The sequence below is a fragment of the Saccopteryx leptura genome, chromosome 1, assembly GCF_036850995.1.
Source record: "Saccopteryx leptura isolate mSacLep1 chromosome 1, mSacLep1_pri_phased_curated, whole genome shotgun sequence".
NCBI lineage: Eukaryota > Metazoa > Chordata > Mammalia > Chiroptera > Emballonuridae > Saccopteryx > Saccopteryx leptura.
Window position 1 is genome coordinate 310,687,931 of NC_089503.1, and position 22,573 is coordinate 310,710,503.

The following is a 22,573-nucleotide window of genomic DNA, read 5'->3' on the forward strand; positions in this document are numbered from 1 at the left end:
GATTGAGCTGGTGACCCCAGGATCAAGCCAGCAACCTTGGGATTGGCAACGCTGGGCTCCAGCTAGTGACCTTGGGATCAAACCAGTGACCTAAGTGCTCCAGGACAATGCTCTATCCATTGTGCAACTGGCAGGACAAAATGATATCTTATTAAAAAGGGAGAAGGTGGCCCTGGCCGGTTGGCTCAGTGGTAGAGTGTCGGCCTGGCGTGCAGAAGTCCCGGGTTCGATTCCCGGCCAGGGCACACAGGAGAAGTGCCCATCTGCTTCTCCACCCCTCCCCCTCTCCTTCCTCTCTGTCTCTCTCTTCCCCTCCCGCAGCCAAGGATCCATTGGAGCAAAGATGGCCCGGGCACTGGGGATGGCTCCTTGGCCTCTGCCCCAGGCGCTAGAGTGGTGGTCGCAACAGAGCGACGCCCCGGAGGGGCAGAGCATCGCCCCTGGTGGGCAGAGCGTCGCCCCCTGGTGGGCATGCCGGGTGGATCCCGGTCGGGCGCATGCGGGAGTCTGTCTGACTGTCTCTCCCCGTTTCCAGCTTCAGAAAAAAAAAAAAAAAAAAAAAAGGGGGGGGGGGAGGGAGAAGGTGTTGTAGCTGTGTTGTCATGTTCTAGCAATGAGGTATAGGTGGGGATTTCTGGAAATGCTCCTTAAAAGAGAATGGGGTTAAAATATACCATGCTAACACTAATCAAAAGAAAGCAGGGCCTGACTGGTGGTAGCGCTGTGGATAGAGCATAAACCTGGGACATTCAGGTCCCAGGTTCAGAACCCCAAGGTCACTGGCTTGAGCACGGGCTCACCAGCTGCAGCATAGGATCATGGACACGACCCCATGGTTGCTGGCTTGAAGCCCAAGGTCACTGGCCTGAGCAAGGGGTCACTGGTTCAGTTAGAGCCCCTGAGTCAAGGCACATATGAGAAGGCAATCAATGAACAACTAAGGTACCACAACAAAGAATTGATGCTACTCTTCTCTCTCCCTTGCTGTCTGTCCTTCTCTCTCACTAAAAATAAATAAATTAAATTAAATTAAACTAAATTAAAAGAAGTGTTGGGAGATAAAATGTAGAGATTTGTCTAGAAAGTAGGACATAAATTCATAGATTCCAACAGGAAAATAAAGACAAGAAAATTAGAAAGTCAGTCCAGGAGGTCCAACAACTGAGTGTAATCCAGAAAAACAAAGCTAGAAAAATAAGGAGAAGGAAATTATTAAATAATAAGTAGTAATAAAAATTCTCAGAATTGGAGGACATTACTCTCCAGTATAAGCGGGTTCTCAAACCAAATAAAATGTATTAAGAAAAACACTGATACCAAGGCATATAATTGTGAAACTTCAGACTACTAGGGATAAAGACAATATCCTAAAACGCTACTCAGGAAAAAAGTAATATACAACATTCAAGGCCATAGAAATCAGAATGGTATCAGACTTTTCAACAGTAAAACTAGAACTTAGGAAAAAAGTTTTTTGGTTTTTTTTTTAAGATTTTGTTTATTGATTTTATAGGAGCTGGATGTAGAGCAAGAAGTTTCATTTCCTAGTTGCTTCACTTTAGGTTCATTGATTGCTTATCATATGTGTCTTGACCAGGCAAGCCCAGGGTTGCAAACTGGCGACCTCAGTGCTCCAGTTCGATGTTTTATGCACTGTGCCACCACAGGTTAGGTGGGAAAAATGTTGTTTTTTTTTCCAAAATTCTGTGGCAAGTTGACTTTTCATTTAGAATTTCATTCCCAGCAAAACATTTGTCAAATATCAATCAAGAGCAAAGTCATTTTGGACATGTAAGGACTAAAAAAAATTCCCATGTACCTTTTCTTGGAGAGCTCCTAGAAGATGTGCTCCAGCCAAATAAGAAAGTAAAATAAGAAAGAAAAAGACATGTGGCCTGAAAAACAGAGACTCCAACAAAGTAAAGTTGACAAAGAGAAGTCCTAGGATGATGCTGAATAAAATCCCAACATGGTAACTATGAGCAAACCTAGAGCACACCCATCTGGATTGGAGGAGGATAAGGACCTGAGAAGGAGAACTTCAAAATTAAAAAGAAGAAGAAATTAATAGAATGTATCCTCATTTTTAGAAAAAGCCACAACTTTTTCTTTTCTTTCTTTTTTTCAAGTGAGAGGAAGGGAGACAGTAAGATAGACTCCCACATGCATCCTGACTGAGATCTACCCGGCAACCCCCATCTTGGGCCAATGCTCAAATCAACTGAGCTATTTTTAGCCCCTGAGGCCCACACTTGGACCAACTGAGCCATCCTTAGCACCTGGGGATGACAATCCAACCAGTTGAGCCACTAGCTGCAGGAGGAGGAGAGGGGGAGAGAAGCAAATGGGTGCTTCTCCTATGTGCCTGACTGGGAATCAAACCCAGGATGTCTGCATGCCAGGCCAGCACTCTATCTGCTGAGCACTCTATCTGCTGAGCACAACTTTTTCTTAATCCTTTGGGGTCTGAGCCCTGGCTGGATAGCTCGGTTGGTTAGACCACCATCCTGAAGTGCAGAGGTCGCTGGTTCAATCCCTGGTCAGGGCACATACAGGAACAGATTGATATGCCTCTCTCTCTCTTTGTCTCTCTCCCCCCTCCCCCCTCCTCCCTTCTCTAAAATCAATAAACATGTCAAAATTAAAAAGAAAAACAACCTTTGGAGTCTGCATCTGCTTGCAATGAAAAGAGTAAGCAGTAAACTGCATTTGTCCTTGTTACGACCACATTAGCTAATAGAATATATATATATATATATATATATATACATATGATACATTTGAGAATATGGAAAATAATGCTGCTTAGTATTTTATAGCTCTTAACAATCTGTAAAAAAATGATCAACAGATAATGTCTTAGAAAGAAAAATATCAAGAAATATATATATATATATAAGTGTGTTATTTAGAATAATGGATATAAATTCCAGAGTTGAATACTGTAATTTCTGTAGAGTAGACTTCTGGCTGGCTGGCTATGGGCTACAGGACAGCAGAATTCAAGTGTGGTATTTAGGACCCCCTAATATCCCCCACCTCACTACTTCTTCAGCTCTCCCTCGCTCCCTGCCCAGCCAGTCCCCATGGCAGGCTGATAACTTCTAGGCCTACAAACGGGTTTGAGCAGCTCTCTGCCTAGAGTGCCAGCCATTCTTCCCTTCAACCTAGCAAACAAAAAGAACTGACCACTTCCTACTGTGTTTCCTTTTGAAGTGTTCCCTTAGGACCTATGCAACTTGTAGCATGTTACCTATTTACATATATTTTTTTCTTCCCTAGACTACAGGAATTTTAACTTAGTTATTTCTTTGTATCCTTAGTGCCTGGCATAGAAGGTCTTTAGTCAATATATACTTGGCATGTATGTGCCTCCATTTCCTTTTCAGTACAATGGGAGTGATGTTATTTAATGGGATTTGATGAGATATAAATAAAATTAAGTGGGCATGTTGTCTTTGTATGATGGCATGTCACCCATTCTATCCCACATCATTGACTGTGCCCTGCTCTCTCAGGTCACATGACACTCAGGCTTGACTAATCATAGCACTGCTTCTTCTTGAACACAATGTTGGTCCAGACAGGATGGGTGAGGCCATGACCCAAGCAGAGCAATAAGAGACCTCAATGAGGTTTGGTGAATGGAGGCTGGGTAAGGGTACATCCTTTTAGGTGATGCACTATAAGAACATAGGCTTGTTTCTGGTCCTCTTTGTTTCTCTGAGAAAAGAGGCAGCTTGAAAAGCAAGCCAGAACTCAGAGAGCAAGAGGGTCAACAGAAAATATCCCTGAGCCCTTAGGTCTAATGTGCCTGCAGTCAACTTGTCCACAGGCTGCCTGGTGATTGCAGCCACTAGGCCCTCCTTCTTCTCAAGCTACTTTGAGCTGGTTTCCTGGCGCTTGCAGCCAAAGAGCTGTTACTCATACAGTTCATAAAGTACAAATGCTTGGCATAAAGGAAGTACAAAATCATAGGTAGCTCTTTCTACTACCATTAATAATAAAAAAATAAAATAAAATGAGAATTGAGTGACACATAAAAGGGAGTGAACTTTTATGTATTCTTTTCCATATATTAAGAATTCTTACATTGTTCACATTTCTACTTTTACCATGGTTTTATTCTAACAAACCTTAAAAGAAATGCAATCTCCCTCTGACGGATTCCTTTAGATTTCTTTCGAAGGAATTCCTCAGATGAGACTGCAGGACGGATGAACATGTGGTTTGCTTTTTTCTTTTCTGCTTCTCTTTGGTCTATAATCTTCACCTCCCTGTGGGAAATCACAAAGACACACAGGGAAAAAGACTCAAGAGTCAGCACAATCTTCTCTCTCCTATCTTCATATGTAAACAGGCAAATATTTACAAATTCACTCATTACATCTGTCAAGAGAAACTGACTGAACAGAGAGTTGATCACAAATCAGCAACCCAGACCTTGCTGTGTGCCAGAGGTCACATCAACCCTGGGGCCAGAGAGGAATAAGGGTGGCCCATGAACTCAAGGAACACATCTTCAAATTAGAAAGAGGTGAGGAAATCCACAATATGAAGGAAAGTTGAAGCGTGAGCATTGAAGGCAAGCTGAATTTAAGTTGGGGCTCTGGCACTTGCAGAGTGACTTTGGGAAAATTACTTCACTTATCTATGTCAGTATACATATCTCAACACGGTAATCATAGAACCTAGGGCATGGTGAGGACCGAGTTACCACAGGTCAGATGCTTAGCACCATGTCTAGTGCACAGGAAGTGCTCAATAAATGTTGGCTGCTGCTGCTGTCATTATATGAGGTTTTCAGAGTGGAATGTGCTTAGATAAGCTTGTGGCACACAATGGGAATACTGAATTGGCTAATATATCAGCTGATTATTCAAGGATGAGTGGACATTTACTGATGAAGAAGCATATTATGGATGTTCAAGGTAGACAAAACAGTAATAAATATATATTTGAGTGAAGTCCGATGCTGTCATATACTTCGCTGTTGTGGCAGGTAGGATAGATGTATGAAGCATGATATTTAAAAACTAGCATTGAACCAAACCAACAGTTATTTAAACAGTGGGGGTCTTTTCCCAAGTCAAAGGAAAAAATTGTGTTGACATAACATTCTCATTTTTATGATCTTCTGCTACAACCTTTCTTAACTTTTTGGAGCCTGCCTCTGCTTGCAATAGAAAGACAAAAATAAGCAGCAAATTGTCCTTGTTATGATCACATTTTTCCAACAGAAAAACTTGGATGTAATTCTTTATAATGTTTTCTATATTGTCATTTCTTGAGCTGTTGCAGCTTGAACATGTCTTAGTCTCCTTTCCTCGAGTAAAAGCATCTTTATTTTGGATGACAGAATCATATGTTGAAACATTTCATAGAGTTTTCCAAAAAGCATTTTAAATTGTGGGTGCTTTGTCCCCAGACCAGTGTGAGGATCAGGGCTCTGAACTCACAAGAAACGAATTCTACTGTAGCAGCTGACCCTGCTCCTCTACTATGTAGCTCCATCTGCACGTGCAAACTCGACTCTTCCTCCACTCAAAGCAGAGAACCCTGCACATGCAGCTGGTTAGACTGCCTTTTCTCAGGAGGTCTGCTCCATACCTCCCTAAATGCAAATTTCCCAACTCCGAGTCCTTGTGCTGCTTTGGACCCTGCAGTTTTCATGGTATGGGCTCACATGTATTATCTCTACAGCTACCATTCACTAAGCACTTCCTTTGAGCCAGGCACCAAGCTAGACATCTCCTTTCACTCACACGACTACTTCGGGAGTACTACTATAAATATTTCTGTCATATAGATGGCATCCAAGCCTCACAGAGGCTAACTGATGGACCTAATTCACACAGAGAGTGAGACAGCTGTAACTGGAGGTTCGGTCTGTCCAACTTCAATGTCAGTTCTCCTAACTGATATGCTCTGTTAGGGAAATAAATGGTAACTGATGTCCCAAAGGGGCCCTAGCCCATCTACAAGTAATATGCCACATCGCCATTTGTCACCTTTTGTTTTTGGTATGTCCACCATTAAAAAAAAACACTTATTTAAAATTTTATAACATATAATTTGTATATAAAAGTAAAGAAAGTAATATTATGAGCCCCATTTACTCATTCTCTAACTTCATCAGTTACCAACATAAGGTCAATCTTGACTCATCTGTTACTCTCTTTGTCCCCTCATCCCCACCTTAAATGGGTTATTTTTATTAATTGATTTTAGAGAGAGAGGAAAGGAGAAAGAGTAAGAGAGAGACATTGATTTGTTGTTCTACTTATTTATGCATTCATTGGTTGATTCTTAAATGTGCCCTGATCAAGGATGAAACCCATAAATTTGGCCCTGGCTGGTTGGCTCAGTGGTAGAGCGTCGGCCTGGCGTGCGGAAGTCCCGGGTTTGATTCCCGGCCAGGGCACACAGGAGAGGCGCCCATCTTCTTCTCCACCCCTCCCCCTCTCCTTCCTCTCTGTCTCTCTCTTTCCCTCCCACAGCCGAGGCTCCATTGGAGCAAAAGATGGCCCAGGCGCTGGGGATGGCTCCTTGGCCTCTGCCCCAGGCGCTAGAGTGGCTCTGGTGGCGACGGAGCCACGCCCCGGATGGGCAGAGCATCGCCCCCTGGTGGGCGTGCCGGGTGGATCCCGGTCGGGCGCATGCGGGAGTCTGTCTGACTGCCTCCCCGTTTCCAGCTTCAGAAAAATCCAAAAAAACCCAAAAAACAAAAAAAAACAACCCATAAACTTGATGTGTCAGGACAACGCTCTAACCAACTGAGCTTTCCAGCCAGGGCCTTACGTGGGTTATTTTAAAGCAAATCTTAGATACCATGTCATTTCATCCATAAACACTATATTATGTATCTCTTTAAAATATGACTTCTAAAAAAATAACATAACTATAAACTATTATAATATCTTTTACAAAGGAACACACCAATAAAAGGAATTCCTAATGTCATTTAAAACCCAGTCAATATTCAAATAAAATTAAAAATTATCTCTGTTATTATAGAGTTTACATTCTGATCACAAGAATACTTGTGTTTAAGATGTTACAGGGCTAACCCCCATTAAAGTTATTCTGACGGGCTGCCAACAGACAAGTGCTGGAACCCGGTTACGTCCCTCAGGTCCCTCACATACCTGAGGAAGCTTTTCTGCAGTTCCTTCAGGTACTCATCAAAGTAATTCCATTCGCTCCAGTGGAGATGGTGCAACTGCTGGAGGCATTCTCTCCGCTTCTTCATGTTGCACCTAGTCAGGCTGATAATGTCAGCATAGGTCGGGCAGCACTCAGTGGCTTTCATGGTCAAGGAAAACCTCACAATGTTGGTAGGTACTGATTCTTAACATTATTAGTGCGATGTGCCTAGTGTGTGGGGTGGGGGATGGTGAGATGGCAGAGTGGGGAAACCGTCTGCTTGTGGATGAGGTAATGGATATCTGAGCAGGAGATGACTCTCTGCTGTTTGACAATAGCCTGCTTTGGAAAGAGACTATTCTTTCCATGGCCAGATCACCCCTTATCTTTAAGAAGCCTGTCTTGTTTCCTGCTGATTCAAGGCCGGGTGATGCTTTTTCAGACTTTCATCTAAAAGTTCAACTTTGGTATCAAAGTGCTGAATAGGAAGGCATTCCAACTTTTCTTGCCTTTAAGGCCCAATGCCTCATCCCTCTGCTGTTTCTATGTTGAAATTTTTTCTCTGCCTCCCTCCATGCCCTCCACCCCTTCTGGATCAGTCAGAATCTCAGCCACACCCACCACTTATTGTGGGAGTCCAGACAAGACATAAGCTAACCTCTGTGTGCAACCTCTGTGCTTCAGGACGATGCTCCAACCAATCAAGCTATCTGGCCAGGGCAGGACAGCAGGTAAAAGTCCTACCTAGGCCCTGGCCGGTTGGCTCAGTGGTAGAGCGTCGGCCTGGCGTGCGGGGGACCCAGGTTTGATTCCTGGCCAGGGCACATAGGAGAAGCGCCCATTTGCTTCTCCACCCCCCCCCCTCCTTCCTCTCTGTCTCTCTCTTCCCCTCCCGCAGCCAAGGATCCATTGGAGCAAAGATGGCCCGGGCGCTGGGGATGGCTCCTTGGCCTCTGCCCCAGGCGCTAGAGTGGCTCTGGTCGCAGCAGAGCGACGCCCCGGAGGGGCAGAGCATTGCCCCTGGTGGGCAGAGCATCGCCCCTGGTGGGCGTGCTGGGTGGATCCTGGTCGGGCGCATGCGGGAGTCTGTCTGACTGTCTCTCCCTGTTTCCAGCTTCAGAAAAAAAAAAAAAAAAGTCCTACCTAGTTCATTATGAAAGCTCCTCCTCATGGGCAGCTATATGTAGATAGGTCCCATTCAATCACTTGTTACTTAGGCTCCATGCTAAGCCTTTACCTCTGTGCTTGTACTCTGCAAAGCAGAGTACTATGAGGCAGGTACTGTTATTCCCCATAGATGAAAAAAAATGAGGCTCAGAGAGAAGTTAGAATTTGTCTAAGATAACTGAGCTGGTAAGCAGTTGAGCTGGTTCCTGAGTTGTCTATTTGAGTCCATTTTCTTACCCCTTGTGGTAAACTGCTAAGACTCAGGACACCAACATATGTCAGACCTGTTTTCTTAAGATCTGAGCTTTATACCAAATCTTTAAGATAACAGTAGGACCAGGAATTTGCTGATGTGTCCGGGGGAGGAGTGTATGTGAGAAAGGTGTTAGAAAAAATAGACACCCAGACACTGAAATTCCTGATCAGTACATACTCCAGGGTCAGTGAGCATCTGGGAGGCATTACTGAGTTGCAAAGGATGTTTGAGCATCTAGTTAGCCTATTCATTCTGGAAGGAATTTTGTACAAAGGACCCTGTGTGCCCAGGGTCCCACACAGCCAGTTCATGAGGCAATTGTGGAACTGAAATGAACAAGATTCTGACCCTGACACTTATATCAATGACCACACTTGACAGGCACCTACCATGTGCCAGGCACTATTGTAAAGGCTGGATGCCTCTCCTCGACCCTTGCTCCTGGGAAGAGGAAGCAGGGGCCTGGAGTAATGTGTACTCCACCTGTGAAGGGAAGGATATGGGATGGTCTTGGTCTCTTCCCTCCGGACTATCAACATGTCTTTGCCACGCTGCTGCAAAGTGACGTAATTTAGGAGGAAATATACAATTAGAGGGCTCTTCCCATGAATGTTGAAGAGGTTTGAAGTCAGCTCAGGGCTTTTGCAGGCAGGGTGAGACTGAGAAGAAGAGAGAGAGAGAAAAAAATAAAAGATAGTGTCATTCTTACAGCATACATTAAGAAATGTAAAGGCACTCAAGTCCTTTTGAACTGGTAATTCCAATTTCAGGATGCTAGCCTAAGGAAGTTACCCCCTCTCCCAAATGGTTTAGGCACAAAGATGTTTACTGCAGAAATTTTCACTATAACAAAAGACAGAATAATGTTCAAGAAGATATTAATATCCCCACCCCAAGGAATAGCATGCTACTATTAAAATGTTTATGAGAGGTGGTACTATAATATTGTTTCAGATATAATAGATTAAAATAATCTAGATGCAAAATTGAGTAGATAATATTAAATATTTTATATGAAATATAAATTATGTGAAATAATTCTGTACAAAAAAATAGATAAAACTAGAAGCACAGTCACCAAAATACTAATAATTCATTCAGCACGTATTTTTGGGTGATTACTATGTATTCACTGTTCTAGGCACTGGAGATTCAGCTGAAAATAAGGCAAATTCCAGCCCTGGTGGAGCTTGCATTACAGTTCAGAGGAAAACAGTAAGCAAATCAAGAAATAAAAGAATTCCATGATATTATGGAATAAGTGCTTCAGATCAAAGTAAAGCAGGACAAGGTGTAAAGGGTGGTGTGGTGGGAACCTGGAGGGGAGAGGAATCTTCCACGGGGTGGTCACGGAGGGCTGCCCTGAGGAGGAGAGATCCTGGCAGATCCTGAATGATCTGTGCAATGGGGACAGCAAATTCAAGAGACGCTGAGGCAGATGAGAGCTTTCTGTAGCAGGGGGACAAAAACAAGGCTTGCGAGGCTCAAACGGGGAATAAATGATGAAGCTGAAGAGGGAGCGGGGGCTCTGAGCCCCAGGAAGGAAAAATCTTTTCTCAGTGTGATGGGAGCCACTGAAAAGTTCTGATCTGGGCACAACATAATCTGATTAATTTTTTCTAAGGATCTCTTTGACTGAAGTGTGGAGAAATGACTCCAGTGGGTATGAATGGACGTGAGAAGAACAGTTGGGAGGCCTCTGCAGTGGCTGGGGGAGCTGATGGGGCTAGGACTGGGAACTGGAAGAGGGTGAGAAGCGATCAATGTGCAATATATTATGAAAGCAGAACAGGATTTGCTGATGGACTCAATGTGGGCATGAGAACGAGAGGAGGCAAGGATGACTCAAAAGGTTTAGGTGCAGTTGCTGAGGGGGGAAGACCTGGGAAGGGACAGGTTAGCAGAGTGGGAAAAGCAAGAGGTCTGATTGAGCCTAACCAGGAAGTGGTGCGGTGAATAGAGTGTTAGACTGGGACGTGGAGGACCCAGGTTCAAAACCCCGAGGTCACCGGCTTGAGCACAGGCTCACTAGCTGGAGCGCAGGGTCACTGGCTTGAGTGTGGAATCACAGACACAACCCCATGGCCGCTGGCTTGAGCCCAAGGTCACTGGCTTGAGCAAGGGGTCAGTTGGTCTGCTGTAGCCCCCCAATCAAGGCACATATGAGAAAGCAATCAATGAACAACTAAGGAGCCACAACGAAGAACTGATGCTTCTCATCTCTCTCCTTTCTTGTCTGTTTGTCCTTCTCTCTGTCTCTGTCCCAAAAAAAAAAAGAGGTCTGATTGAGATGTGTTGTATTTGAGATGCTAACAGACAGCTAAGAGGAAGTAGATCAGGAAAGAGCAGGCTGGGGCTGAGAGTGGTTTGCTTTCCATCCTTATATTCCTCTGCCTTTCCCCCAAAATGTCAATAATGATTATGTACTACTTTTGTATTAAAAAATATATATTTTATTTTGAAAAAGTGGTTAGAATTTAATCAAACAAAAAATTCTGTCTCGAGAATAAAGGTCACAACCGGACTTAACCACACTCTTTTCTAATCCTACCCATTTTAATTGCGTAATGAGAGTTCTTCTATCTATAGCAGAGTCTCTCAACCTCAGTACTTTGACATTTTGGGCCAGATAATATTCTGATGTGGGAGATTCTCCTGTGCATTGTAGGATGTTTAGTGACATCCCTGATCTCCACTTGCTAGTGACAGTACTACTCCAACCCCAGCCTCCACAGTGACAGCCAGAAATGTCTCCAGACATGGCCAAAAGTCTCTGAGGGGGCAAAATCTCCCCCAGTTGAGAAGCACTATTCTACAGCAAGATCCTACTGTATCACAGAAGCTTGGGGTTAGTAGGGAACCTATCGATCATTTAAGTCTCTCTCATGATGCCTAAATCCCCATCTCCACATGTGGCCAGTCTGTGCTCACTGGTCTCCAATGGAATAAGGAAAACAAGGAAGAATACATTATGATATATCTGGTGTAAAGTAAACTTATTCACTTTAAGGTCTCTCTTTTACCCTGAGATCGTCTTTTATACACGTTTATATTGTAATGATCTTTCTTTCATGAAATGAAAGTGATGGCAGATAACAGGTATTTGGTTTTTATGAACTTATTTTTTAAAAAACCAAGTTTTTCAAAGTCTAGAAAAATCCAAACTGGATCTAGGATCTGCTCAGCTTATCAGAGAGTTGTTGTCCTGGTTGCCAGTAGCCATTCCCCTTTCCCAGCAGCCCGAGTCTTATGTGTCCGGTGAGTTTACCTGCCCTTTAATGCATTTGGGAGCAGTAATTCAGGGAGCTTTAAATCAAAAATAAAAATGGAACCATAGGGTCTCATAGGATGCCATCTGGGTCCTGCTTCAATAGTGGAAAGGAAGGTCATTGAGCTAAAGCCTGCCAGACTTACATGCCTCTGCTGTGAGGAAACAGGAACACTGGAAGGTAGGCTTCTCCCTCGCTCCTCTAAGGGAGGGTTCAGTCTCTTCCAGCCCTGCTCCAGCCACTTATGACCTAACCTTGCCCAGAATGCTGGGGTTTGCCACTGAAGGCTGAAAGTGCCCAGGGCCGTCGGCCCCATCTACGACACTGTGGACAAGCCTAGGGTATTTCTTCCAAGAAGCAGGTAAACTGATCTCATTTGCACAAGGGCCACTTAACTATGTCTTGCCTGAATAGTCAGGTTTTTTATTCTTCCCTCGAAGATCTCTGTTGTGGGTATTGATAGTCCTATTTTCTGCTGCTTTGTTTAATATATAGTGTTTCCTTTATTCCTCCTACCTCAATGTCCCGCTCATATTTCAGGCTGGGACCTACTCCTAATTTAGAGCTCTCTTTCCCCCTTTTGCCAACTTCTATTATGAATCTACCTTTGCCACCCAGCTTAGTGTATCCCAAGGTTCTTTTTACCATGCCACAGTCGCAGAGCTCCAGGGAAAGGCAACCTGGTCTCATCACTCCAGGCAGAGGAGAAGAGAAGCTCCATATCCACGCATGCTGCAGATGACTTTTCCAGTCTACCTGAATCATTACCAGCTAGAAGCAGCGGTCACTGGGACTTGGACGTGAGCTGCAAAGTATAGAATTGTGACAACAATTCCAGTGCCATGCAAACTTTTCCTGGATGTGGACTTTTCCTGGATTCCTGCTCCTTGTGACAGCTCCTAACAGACTGAACTGGGGTTGGGTTGCATTTTTCAGGGATTTGGCATGGTGTTGGGGCCAACTTGGACTTGGTGAACATGTTAAGGACACTACTCTTTTATGGATTCTTGCTGTATTGGCCAAGAGTTTGCTTAAAGGCTTTAATCACTGTAAAAAAAAATAGAGGACTGGATAAAGAAGATGTGGCACATATACACCATGGTATACTATTCAGCCATAAGAAATGATGACATCGGATCACTTACAACAAAATGGTGGGATCTTGATAACATTATATGGAGTGAAATAAGTAAATCAGAAAAAAACAAGAACTGCAGGATTCCATACATTGGTGGGACATAAAAACGAGACTAAGAGACATGGACAAGAGTGTGGTGGTTATGGGGGGTGGAGGGAGGGAAGAAGGGAGAGGGGGAGGGGGTGGGGAGGGGCACAAAGAAAACTAGATAGAAGGTGACGGAGGACAATCTGACTTTGGGTGATGGGTATGCAACAGAATTGAATGACAAGATAACCTGGGCATGTTTTCTTTGAATATATGTACCCTGATTTATTGATGTCACCCCATTAAAATAAAATTTTATTTATATAAAAAAAATGGAACCATAATACCACTGCTGGCTTCCTTTTGCAAATGTTATAGAAGAAGGTCAAAAAGGCTAAACAGCTTGCTTGAGTAACACAGCTAATGAGGTACAACACCAAGATTTGAACCATGTCTGTCTGTTTTTCCACCATGGCCTAATCCTTCTCAAAAGTTTCATGCTAGAGGCTGATGGGAAAGAGGCAGCTGTAATAAACATGGAGAAAAGAAGGAGGTTCAAGAAAGCATCAACCTGGGATGCTAAGTTTGCCAGTTCGAGGCCCTGGGCTTGACCAGTCAAGGCACATGTGAGAAGCAACTACAAGTTGCTTCCCACTCCTCTACCCTTTCTCTTTCTCTTTCCTTTCTCTAAAAATAATTAAAATCTTAAAAAAAACAAAACAAAACACTTAAGCCTGACCAGGCAGTGGCGCAGTGGATAGAGCATTGTACTGGGACATGGAGGACCCAGGTTTGAAACCTCGAGGTTTCTGGCTTGAGTGCAGGCTTATCTAGCTTGAGCACGGGCTCACCAGCTTGAGTGTGGGGTCGCTGGCTTGAGCATGAGATCGTAGACATGACCTCATGGTCTCTGGCTTGAGCCCAATGGTTGCTGGCTTGAAGCCCGAGGTTGCTGGTTTGAGCAAGGGGTCACTCACTCCACTGTAGCCCCCAGTCAAGGCACATATGAGAAAGCCATCAATGAACAACTAAGGTCCTGCAACAAAGAATTGATGCTTCTCATTTCTCTCCCTTCCTGTCTGTCTGTCCCTATCTGTCCCTCCCTCTGATTCTCTGTCTCTGTCAAAAAAACCCACAACACTTAAAAGAAAAATCCTAATTCTTACCCTGACATCCCTTTGGTGCTTACTTTTGTAGCCATGCCCCCTAGCTCCTTCTAAATCATCTCTGCTATTAAATTTCCATCACCTTCTTAGGAAGCATATTCTCATGGCCTCTTGCTTCTGATATCCTCTTGACTTGTTGTGTAGGTCTCCTCATGGCCAGAGTCTGAATATAATGATCTGTCAATGCAATATTAGCAGAAAGAAAAATCATTGGAGTTGGTTGGCTGTGGTAGACCTCTATTTCCTAAGAGTGTGAAAATGCCTGGGTGTATTCAGATCACTGGAAGATACTAGAGAGAGGAAGTAACTCAGTAAATTAATACAGTTTCACTTTAATTTTATCCATATATACACCTATGGACACAGATTTGTCCATTTATTAATCTGTCCATCCAACAAACAAACATTTACAGAGCATCTATTATGTGCTGGGCCTACGCCAGGTGCTAGAAGTACACTATCTTCAAGAATCTCACATTTTGCCTGGCTTGTGGTGGCACAGTGGCTAGAGCATCAACCTGGAATGCTGAGGTCACTGGTTCAGAACTCTGAGATTGCCTGGTCCAGGCACATATGACAAGCAACAAGCAAGCAATGAACAACTAAAGTGAAGCAACTATGAGTTGATACTACTCACTCCCCACCTCCTCTTTCTGAAAAATCAATAAAATCTTAAAAAAAAAAAAAAAGAAATTCACACTTTAGTGAGAAGAAACACATGCAAATAATAAATGTAATACCAACTCAGGTGCCATGATAGAATTCTCTATAGGTTAAAGTATGATCAAAGAACAAGGAAAGGTTAAAGGCTTTAAAAAAAAAAAAAAAAAAAAAAAAGCAGATCAGGAAAGGTATTGTAATTAAATGAAAAAATATCCAACTGTTGCACAATGTTGTAGTCTTTCTGTAGGAGAAAATTAACAGAGAACATCTTAAAGATGGGCAGAGAGAAACAACAGGTCATCTATAAATTAATAATTAGAGGTACTGCAGCATTTTCAGCAGCAGCACTGGAAGCTAGAAGACAGTGGAATAAAATCAGCAGAGCATTTAGGTAGACTTGTGTATCCAGTAAATCTACCCTTTAAGAACAAAGATGAAATAAAGACATTCATAGAAAAACAAAAACAAGGAAAAGCATAGATTGCTGGCTTGAGCAAGGGGTCACTGGCTCGGCTGAAGTCCCCCTGTCCTCTCCCCCGCATCGAGGCATGAATGAGAAGCAATCAATGAACAACTAAGGTGCTGCAATAAAGAACTAATGCTTCTCATCTCCCTTCCTGTCTGTCTGTCCCTATCTGTCCTTCTCTCTGTCTCTGTCCATCTCTCTTGCTAAAAAAAAAGAAAAAAGAAAAAAAACCTGTGATAAAGAAACTGCTAAAGATTATACTGTATGTGTTTATCTCCGTCTCTCTCTGTCTGTCTCTCTTTCTCAGTTTCCTATTCTACAAAGTGAAGATAACAATTTAGCCATGGCTGGGTGGCTCGGTTGGTTTGGAGCTCTGTCCTGCAATGCAGGGGCTGGTTCAATCTTTGGTTGGGGCACATACAGAAACACATTGATGTTTCTGTCTTTCTCTCTCTGAATTAAAAAAATAAAGTAAAAATAGAAAAAAAATAAAGTGATGGTAACAATTCCTAGATCAAAGTGTTAAGAGGTTTACCTGAGGTCGTAATGATAATTCTCATGTAATAAACACTAACTACAAGTCAGGCACTACACTAAACCTGGGCATGCAGTACATTTTAACTGTCAGTCCTCTAAGATAGTAACTCTTGCTTTTCTTCAGTTTATTAGTGAGGAAAATGACACTTAGAACAAGTAACTAATTTGTCCAAGTTCACAAAGCAAATAAGTGAGAAAGCCAAGACTTGCATGCAGATTTGTCTGACTCTGACCCTGAGCTCTTAACCGCTGAGTTTTGCCACAGAACAGTACAAATTTTCTTCAAGAACGGGGAAAGTTTGATAAAATTGTTCAGGCACATCGCCATCCCAGTACATCAAAGTGTTCAGCAACTTGTTCATCAAATCACACTGTTTAAGAGTTTTCATAACTAAATCTCTAGAGTCCCCCACCCCTCCCTGGAGATTGGGAGAGGGAACTAAACATTCCCACCCTCTAATCATATTTGGTCTTTCTGGTACCCAAACTGCATCTTGAAGCTTTCTGGGGTCCCAACCTAAGACATCTTGTTAGCATATACTTAGGTATGGCTGAAAGATGCTCATTATGAATGACACTACTATGGCTCTGGAAATTTAGAGGCTTTTAGGAGCTCTGTGCCAGGAACCAGGGACAAAGAAGACCAAATCTCTATTTTTATTATAGCACACAATCTGAACAATGTGGACACAAAAGACTGGAAAACATGAATGGAGTCTCAGGGATTTATGGGACACTATCAACAGGTCTAACATTTGTGTCATCAAAGTCTCAAAAAGAAAGGAGAAAGGGTATGCTACAAAAAATTTATTTGAGCCTGATCTATGGTGGCGCAGTGGATAAAGCGTCGACCTGGAACACTGAAGTCACCAGTTCGAAACTCCGGACTTGCCTGGTCAAGGCACATGTGGGAAGCAACTACTACTGCTTCCTGCTTCTCTCTCCTCTTTCTCTATCTTCTCTATCTCTAAAAGTCAATCAATCAATCAATAAAATTATTTGAGAAAATAATGTCTGAAAACTCTTCAAATTTGGCAAAAGACATAAACTTACAGTCTCAAGAAGCTCTGCAAACCCAAAACAAGCTAAATTAAAAGAAATCCACACCCATACACACCATCATCGACCAGCTAAAAGATGAAGACAAAGTAAATATCCCGAAAGCAGCCAGAGAAAAAGGCATCACACAGAAGGGAAGCAATTGCAATGACTGTGCATTTCTCACCAGACCAGTAAGGCCAGGTGGCTGTGGAACAACATTTTAAATTACTGACAGAAAAGAATCATCAACCCAGAATTCTATATCCAGAAAAAATACCCTTGAATAATGAAAGTTAAATAAAGGCTTTCTCAGGTGAAAGAAAACTAAGAGAATTCATTGCCAGCAGGCCAATTTTAAATGACATACTAAAGGAAGGACAATACCAGAGGGAAACCTGGAACTTCAGGAAGTACCAAAAAGCAACAGAAAATGTAAATATCTTGTTATATACAGTCAATATAATATATGGTATATAGGAAGTATATAATATAAATAGTAAATGTATAATATATAAATACAAGGTGGGGCAAAAGTAGGTTTACAGTTGTGAATATGTGAAACAGAATTTATTCTTTTATTATTAATTATTGTATTAGTTTCCATACAAACAACTGTAAACCTACTTTTGCCACACCCTGTGTGTTTAATGATATATAGCAAATATAATAGACTCCTTTCCTTCTCTTATAGTCTTTTAAATACATATTATAATAATTTTAGAATACAGTTTGGCATTTCTTCAAACTGTTAAATACAACTGCTCAAAAAAAGTAGGGGATCAGGGAACGTGCAGACACTCCAGCATTTTCAGCCTTTTGTATACTGCATTTTCACCAATAAAATAAAAGTTAGTTTTGCATCTCATTTGCATAATCGAACAACTTTCATTGAATTGTTTGCATCTCTGATGTTCTTGTTTAATAAAAAAATCAAATGCTTCTTTTTTTTATTGCTTCATATTCATTTTGAAATATCCCTAATTTTTGTGAGCAGTATATATGACTCAGCAATTCTACCCGTAGGGATGTATATACACCCAAGAGAAATGAAAGCATGGTTACATGAAAGTCTGAACATGAGCCTGACTGATGGTGGCGCAGGGGATACATTAACCTGAGACATTGAGGTCCGAGGTTCAAAACCCCAAGGTCGCCAGCTTGAGTGCAGGATCACTGGCTTGAGCACATGGGATCACAGACATGATCCCCTGGCTGCTGACTTGAGTGCAAAGATCGCTAGCTTGAGCAAGGGGTCACTGGTGCAGCTGGAGCCACCCCAACCCGCCTCCGGTCAAGGCACGTATGAGAAAGCAATCAGTGAACAACTAAAGTGCCACAACAATGAGTTGATGCTTCTTATCTCTCTCCCTTCCTGTGTGTCTGTCTCTCTACCTCTCTCTCACACTAAAATTAAAAAAAAAAATGAACATGAATTTCCATAGCAGCATTATGCAAAAGAGCTACAAAGTGGAAACAACCCAAACTGAATAAAAGACTGTTTCTAAAATGTGTGGGATGCCTCAGTGTCCAGAGGTATCTGACATTAAACACTCATATACAGCATTAAATGTTCATATTTGAAAAAAGGTCAGATTTTCATTCGTTCAAATATCTTCTAATTTCCCTTGGTACTTCCTCTTTGACTCACATAGATTTTCATGAACTGAATATACATGTATATGTTGGGAACTTGCAACATCTTCCCCAAATATTGACCTCTAACAGCCATACTCATTCTATTGCAATTTGCTTTTTTGAGCTTTATAGATATCGCAGTTTTTTTCCAATTGAAGGCAAGACCCTCTACCAGTAAAAAGATTATTATTATGGTTCATTGAAGGCTCAGATGATGATTAGCATTTTTGGCAATAAAATATTTTTTAGTTAAGGTATGTACACTGCTTTTTTTTTTTTTTTGCATTTTTCTGAAGCTGGAAACAGGGAGAGACAGTCAGACAGACTCCCGCATGCACCCGACCAGGATCCACCCGGCACACCCACCAGGGGCGACGCTCTGCCCACCAGGGGGCGATGCTCTGCCCATCCTGGGCGTTGCCATGTTGCGACCAGAGCCACTCTAGCGTCTGAGGCAGAGGCCACAGAGCCATCCCCAGCACCCGGGCCATCTTTGCTCCAATGGAGCCTTGGCTGCGGGAGGGGAAGAGAGAGACAGAGAGGAAGGCGTGGCGGAGGGGTGGAGAAGCAAATGGGTGCTTCTCCTGTGTGCCCTGGCCGGGAATCGAACCCGGGTCCTCCGCACGCTAGGCCGACGCTCTACCGCTGAGCCAACCAGCCAGGGCCTACACTGCTTCTTAAACATAATGCAGCCCTGGCTGCTTAGCTCAGTTGGTTAAGAGCGTCATCCTGAAATGACAAGGTTGCGAGTTTGATCTCCAGTCAGGACACACATGGGAAGCAACCAGTGAAGGCAGGACTGAGTGAAACAACAGATGAATGCTTCCCTTCTCCCTTCGTCTCTGTTTCTCTAAAAATCAATTAATTAAAAAAAAGAAATTAAGCCCTGGCTGGATAGTTCGGTTGGTTAGAGTATCATCCCAGAGCACAGAGGTTCCTGGTTCAATTCCCCGGTCAGGGCACATACAGGAACAATTTAATGTTCCTGTCTCTCTTTCTCTCAAAAACAAACAAACAAACAAACAACAACAAAAACCCATAATGCTATCACACATTTAACGAACTACAGTATAGTGTAAGCATACTTTTATACACACTGGGAAACAAAAATTCGTGTGACTAGCTTTATCATGATATTCACTTTATTATAGTGGTCTGGGACTGAACCTGCAATACCTCTGAGGTATGCTTGTATTTACAAACCTGGCTATATCTCTCAATGAGTAGTCCTAAAGTTATTTTGGTTTTTTTTTTTAATAACAGCTCTACTGAGATATAATTTGCATACTAACTTTATTGAGCCGCCATTTCTACATCAAGAAAAAGAATAGTTTGGCCTGGCCAGGTTGTTCAGTGGACAGAGGGTCATCCCAGTGCGCCGACATCATGAGTTCAACCCCTGGTCAGGGCACATAAGAAGCAACCAATGTTGGCCTGACCTGTGGGGTGCAGTGGATAAAACATTGACCTGGAACGCTGAAGTCACCAGTTTGAAACCCTGTGCTTGCCTGGTCAAGGCACATATAGGATAGGAGTTGATGCTTCCTGCTCCTGCTCCCCTTGTCTCTCTCTCTCTCTCTCCTCTCTAAAATGAATTAAAATTTTAAAAAAAAATATAGAAGCAACCAATGAGTACACAACTAAATAGAACTATTTCATTGTGTTCATAGTTCATTGGTGGAACAATGAACTAACGCTTTTCTCTCTTTCTCTTCCTTCCCCCTCACCCTTCCTCTTTCTCTCTCTTTTTCTCTCTCTCAAGTCAATGGAAAAATTAAATTTAAAAAAGATGCCCTATCCAGATAACTCAGTTGGTTAGAGCATTGTCTCAAGTCACAGAGGCTTCCAGTTTGACCCCCGGTCAGGGCACATATGGGAACAGAGGGATGTTCCTGTCTCTCTCCCTTTCTCTCTCACTAAAATCAATATGTAAGAAATTTTTTTTTTTTAAAAAGATGATTTGTGAAATTGTCTACAATGTTCTTGTGTTTTCTGAGATTCTGTATTTGTCTATTTGGCATCCATTAATTGTAGGGTCAAACAAATGGACAAAGTTGTTTCAATCTCCCCTGTGATCCAGAACCCATCCTCTGAACCATCACCTTTATCTAACTTTCACACAAGCTGATATTTTCCCTGACTTAAATCCAGGGTCAGGTGCCAGACAAGTAGGGAGAGCCCCTGAACCCCCAAAGCCTGCCAGAGTTACTCAAAATTAGCCAATCCTAAACTGTTTGCCGCCATGCCTGGTCTTTCCCAAGGAAATACATGCCTTCCCTTTGCTCCTTTCTGCCTCCTGACTAACCCTGAGAGAGAGCATATGGTAGACCTCAGCTTCCGATCAGTGTGACAGTACCTGGGGTGTATTCAGATCCCTGGGGGATGCTAGAGACAGAAGCTCAGGTAAAGTCATAAAATTCCACTTGCATTTTATCCCCTGGCTGTGCAGGGCAAGCCATGCTTCTTGTTCCTAGGAGAATTGTGAATAACAAACTTTTCTTTCAACAGCATTGGCCCCGGTGGGTAGTTACTCAGTCACCTGTATAAGTTAACAACCAGGAACAAATCAGTTCCTACCTCAGTAAATGCTGGTTTCTGATGGGGAGAGGAGAGTAATCATGTCTTAGATTTATTTCCTTCCATTGCCAACAACCTCTCTTTCCCACAGATACTAGTGCTGTGTTGGACTCATCATTACAAAAGTGGAATTGAATCAGTGCTTGTTGAACTGAAAAGAAAATTATGTCCTCTCATAAGATATCATTTGGTGCCAAAGCCCAGGCTAGATGGAACCTTGGTATGAACTAGAGTGACAAATTATGTTGAAACAAACCTAAAGAAACCAGGGTTTTGGAGATAATAACTGAGTTGAAAGCTTACATTTCCCTTTTAGGTAGTTAATGTACCTTTCATGGTATCCTGTACTTGTGAGGTATCCTCTGAATTTTTCTTAGATAAAGAGTCTCTCTCGTTGTTTGACTTTACACTAGTAGACTCCAGGGGAGAGGGGGAAAAAAAGAACAAATTCAGTAAAACTGGTAGTGAGAGGAATATAGAAAGTACACATGCTACTTCCTAGACATTTCTGATTGTTCTTGCAGAGAGGGAGCTTTCAGGTACAGCTTGACAACTCAGCCCCCATCCCAGGATGGGGATGCAGGCTGATGCAGAAGACGCATGGGCTAGCGGCTGAGGGCTGAGGCAGACAGGGTTTCCTCCCACCCCGCTACGCAACAGCTGGTGATCGTGGGCAAGTCACTGAACCTCTCTATTGTCTTGTTTCCTCATGGGGTTCTTATGGAGATTGTCAGCAAAGCATACGAGTGGCAACTCATGGAAAGTGCTCCATGAACATTGCTACCACTGTTCATACAACCACCATGACTCCTTCAGTAAACATTTCACTGAGCAACTACCAATGTGCCTGGCACTAGGAAGAACCTACAACCTACTCCCGGTAAGGAGCTCCCAGTCTACCAGGGGAGAGAATAGTAAATAGACGATTATGCTAAGGTGTGGAAAGTATCACATATTTATTAGAGAGGCAATGTAAGTTAGGAGTAAGTTTGTATGTGAGGGACAGAGACTCAAAATAGCAGTGGCTCAAACTAGGTAGAAATTTCTTTCCCACACAACAGTCTGAAGGTAGACAACCTAGGGCTTATATGACATTTCTCCTGAGACAAGTCCTTAGGGCCTCCGGCTTTTTCCAGCTCAAGGTTCCACCTTTCTTAAGATAGAAATCTTGTTCTGAGGGTCCAAGATGTCAGCCTGAACTCCAGTCATCACATTCACATTCCAGGCAGTAGAATGCAGAGAATGACAAATAGGTCAAGGACTCACATTCGCTCTTTTCTTAAGGTTCCCAAGAAATGCGGCATGGCGCCCACCTATATCTCATTAACTGGATCTTAGTCACATGGCTACACATACGTACATGTAGGGGAGGCTAGGAAATGTAATCTTTTACCTAGCCATGTACATGCCTAGAAAAAAATGAGAGTTTCTCTTTGTATAGAGAAAGGGAACAGTAGATTCTGCAGCACAAATAATAGTAGGCCG

General features: G+C 42.8%; 1 protein-coding gene across 1 annotated transcript in view; it reads right to left on the reverse strand.

Moving 5' to 3' along the window:
• Nucleotides 1-22,573, reverse strand: part of FAM227A (family with sequence similarity 227 member A) — a 69,395-nt gene that overhangs the window by 13,450 nt on the left and 33,372 nt on the right. Inside the window, exons 12-16 of the mRNA XM_066358435.1 lie at nt 21,418-21,505; nt 14,252-14,346; nt 9,071-9,228; nt 7,149-7,301; nt 4,137-4,277 (exon numbers count right to left, since the gene is read on the reverse strand). Coding sequence (XP_066214532.1) covers nt 4,137-4,277; nt 7,149-7,301; nt 9,071-9,228; nt 14,252-14,346; nt 21,418-21,505 — 635 coding nt within the window. The remainder of the gene's footprint in view (nt 1-4,136; nt 4,278-7,148; nt 7,302-9,070; nt 9,229-14,251; nt 14,347-21,417; nt 21,506-22,573) is intronic.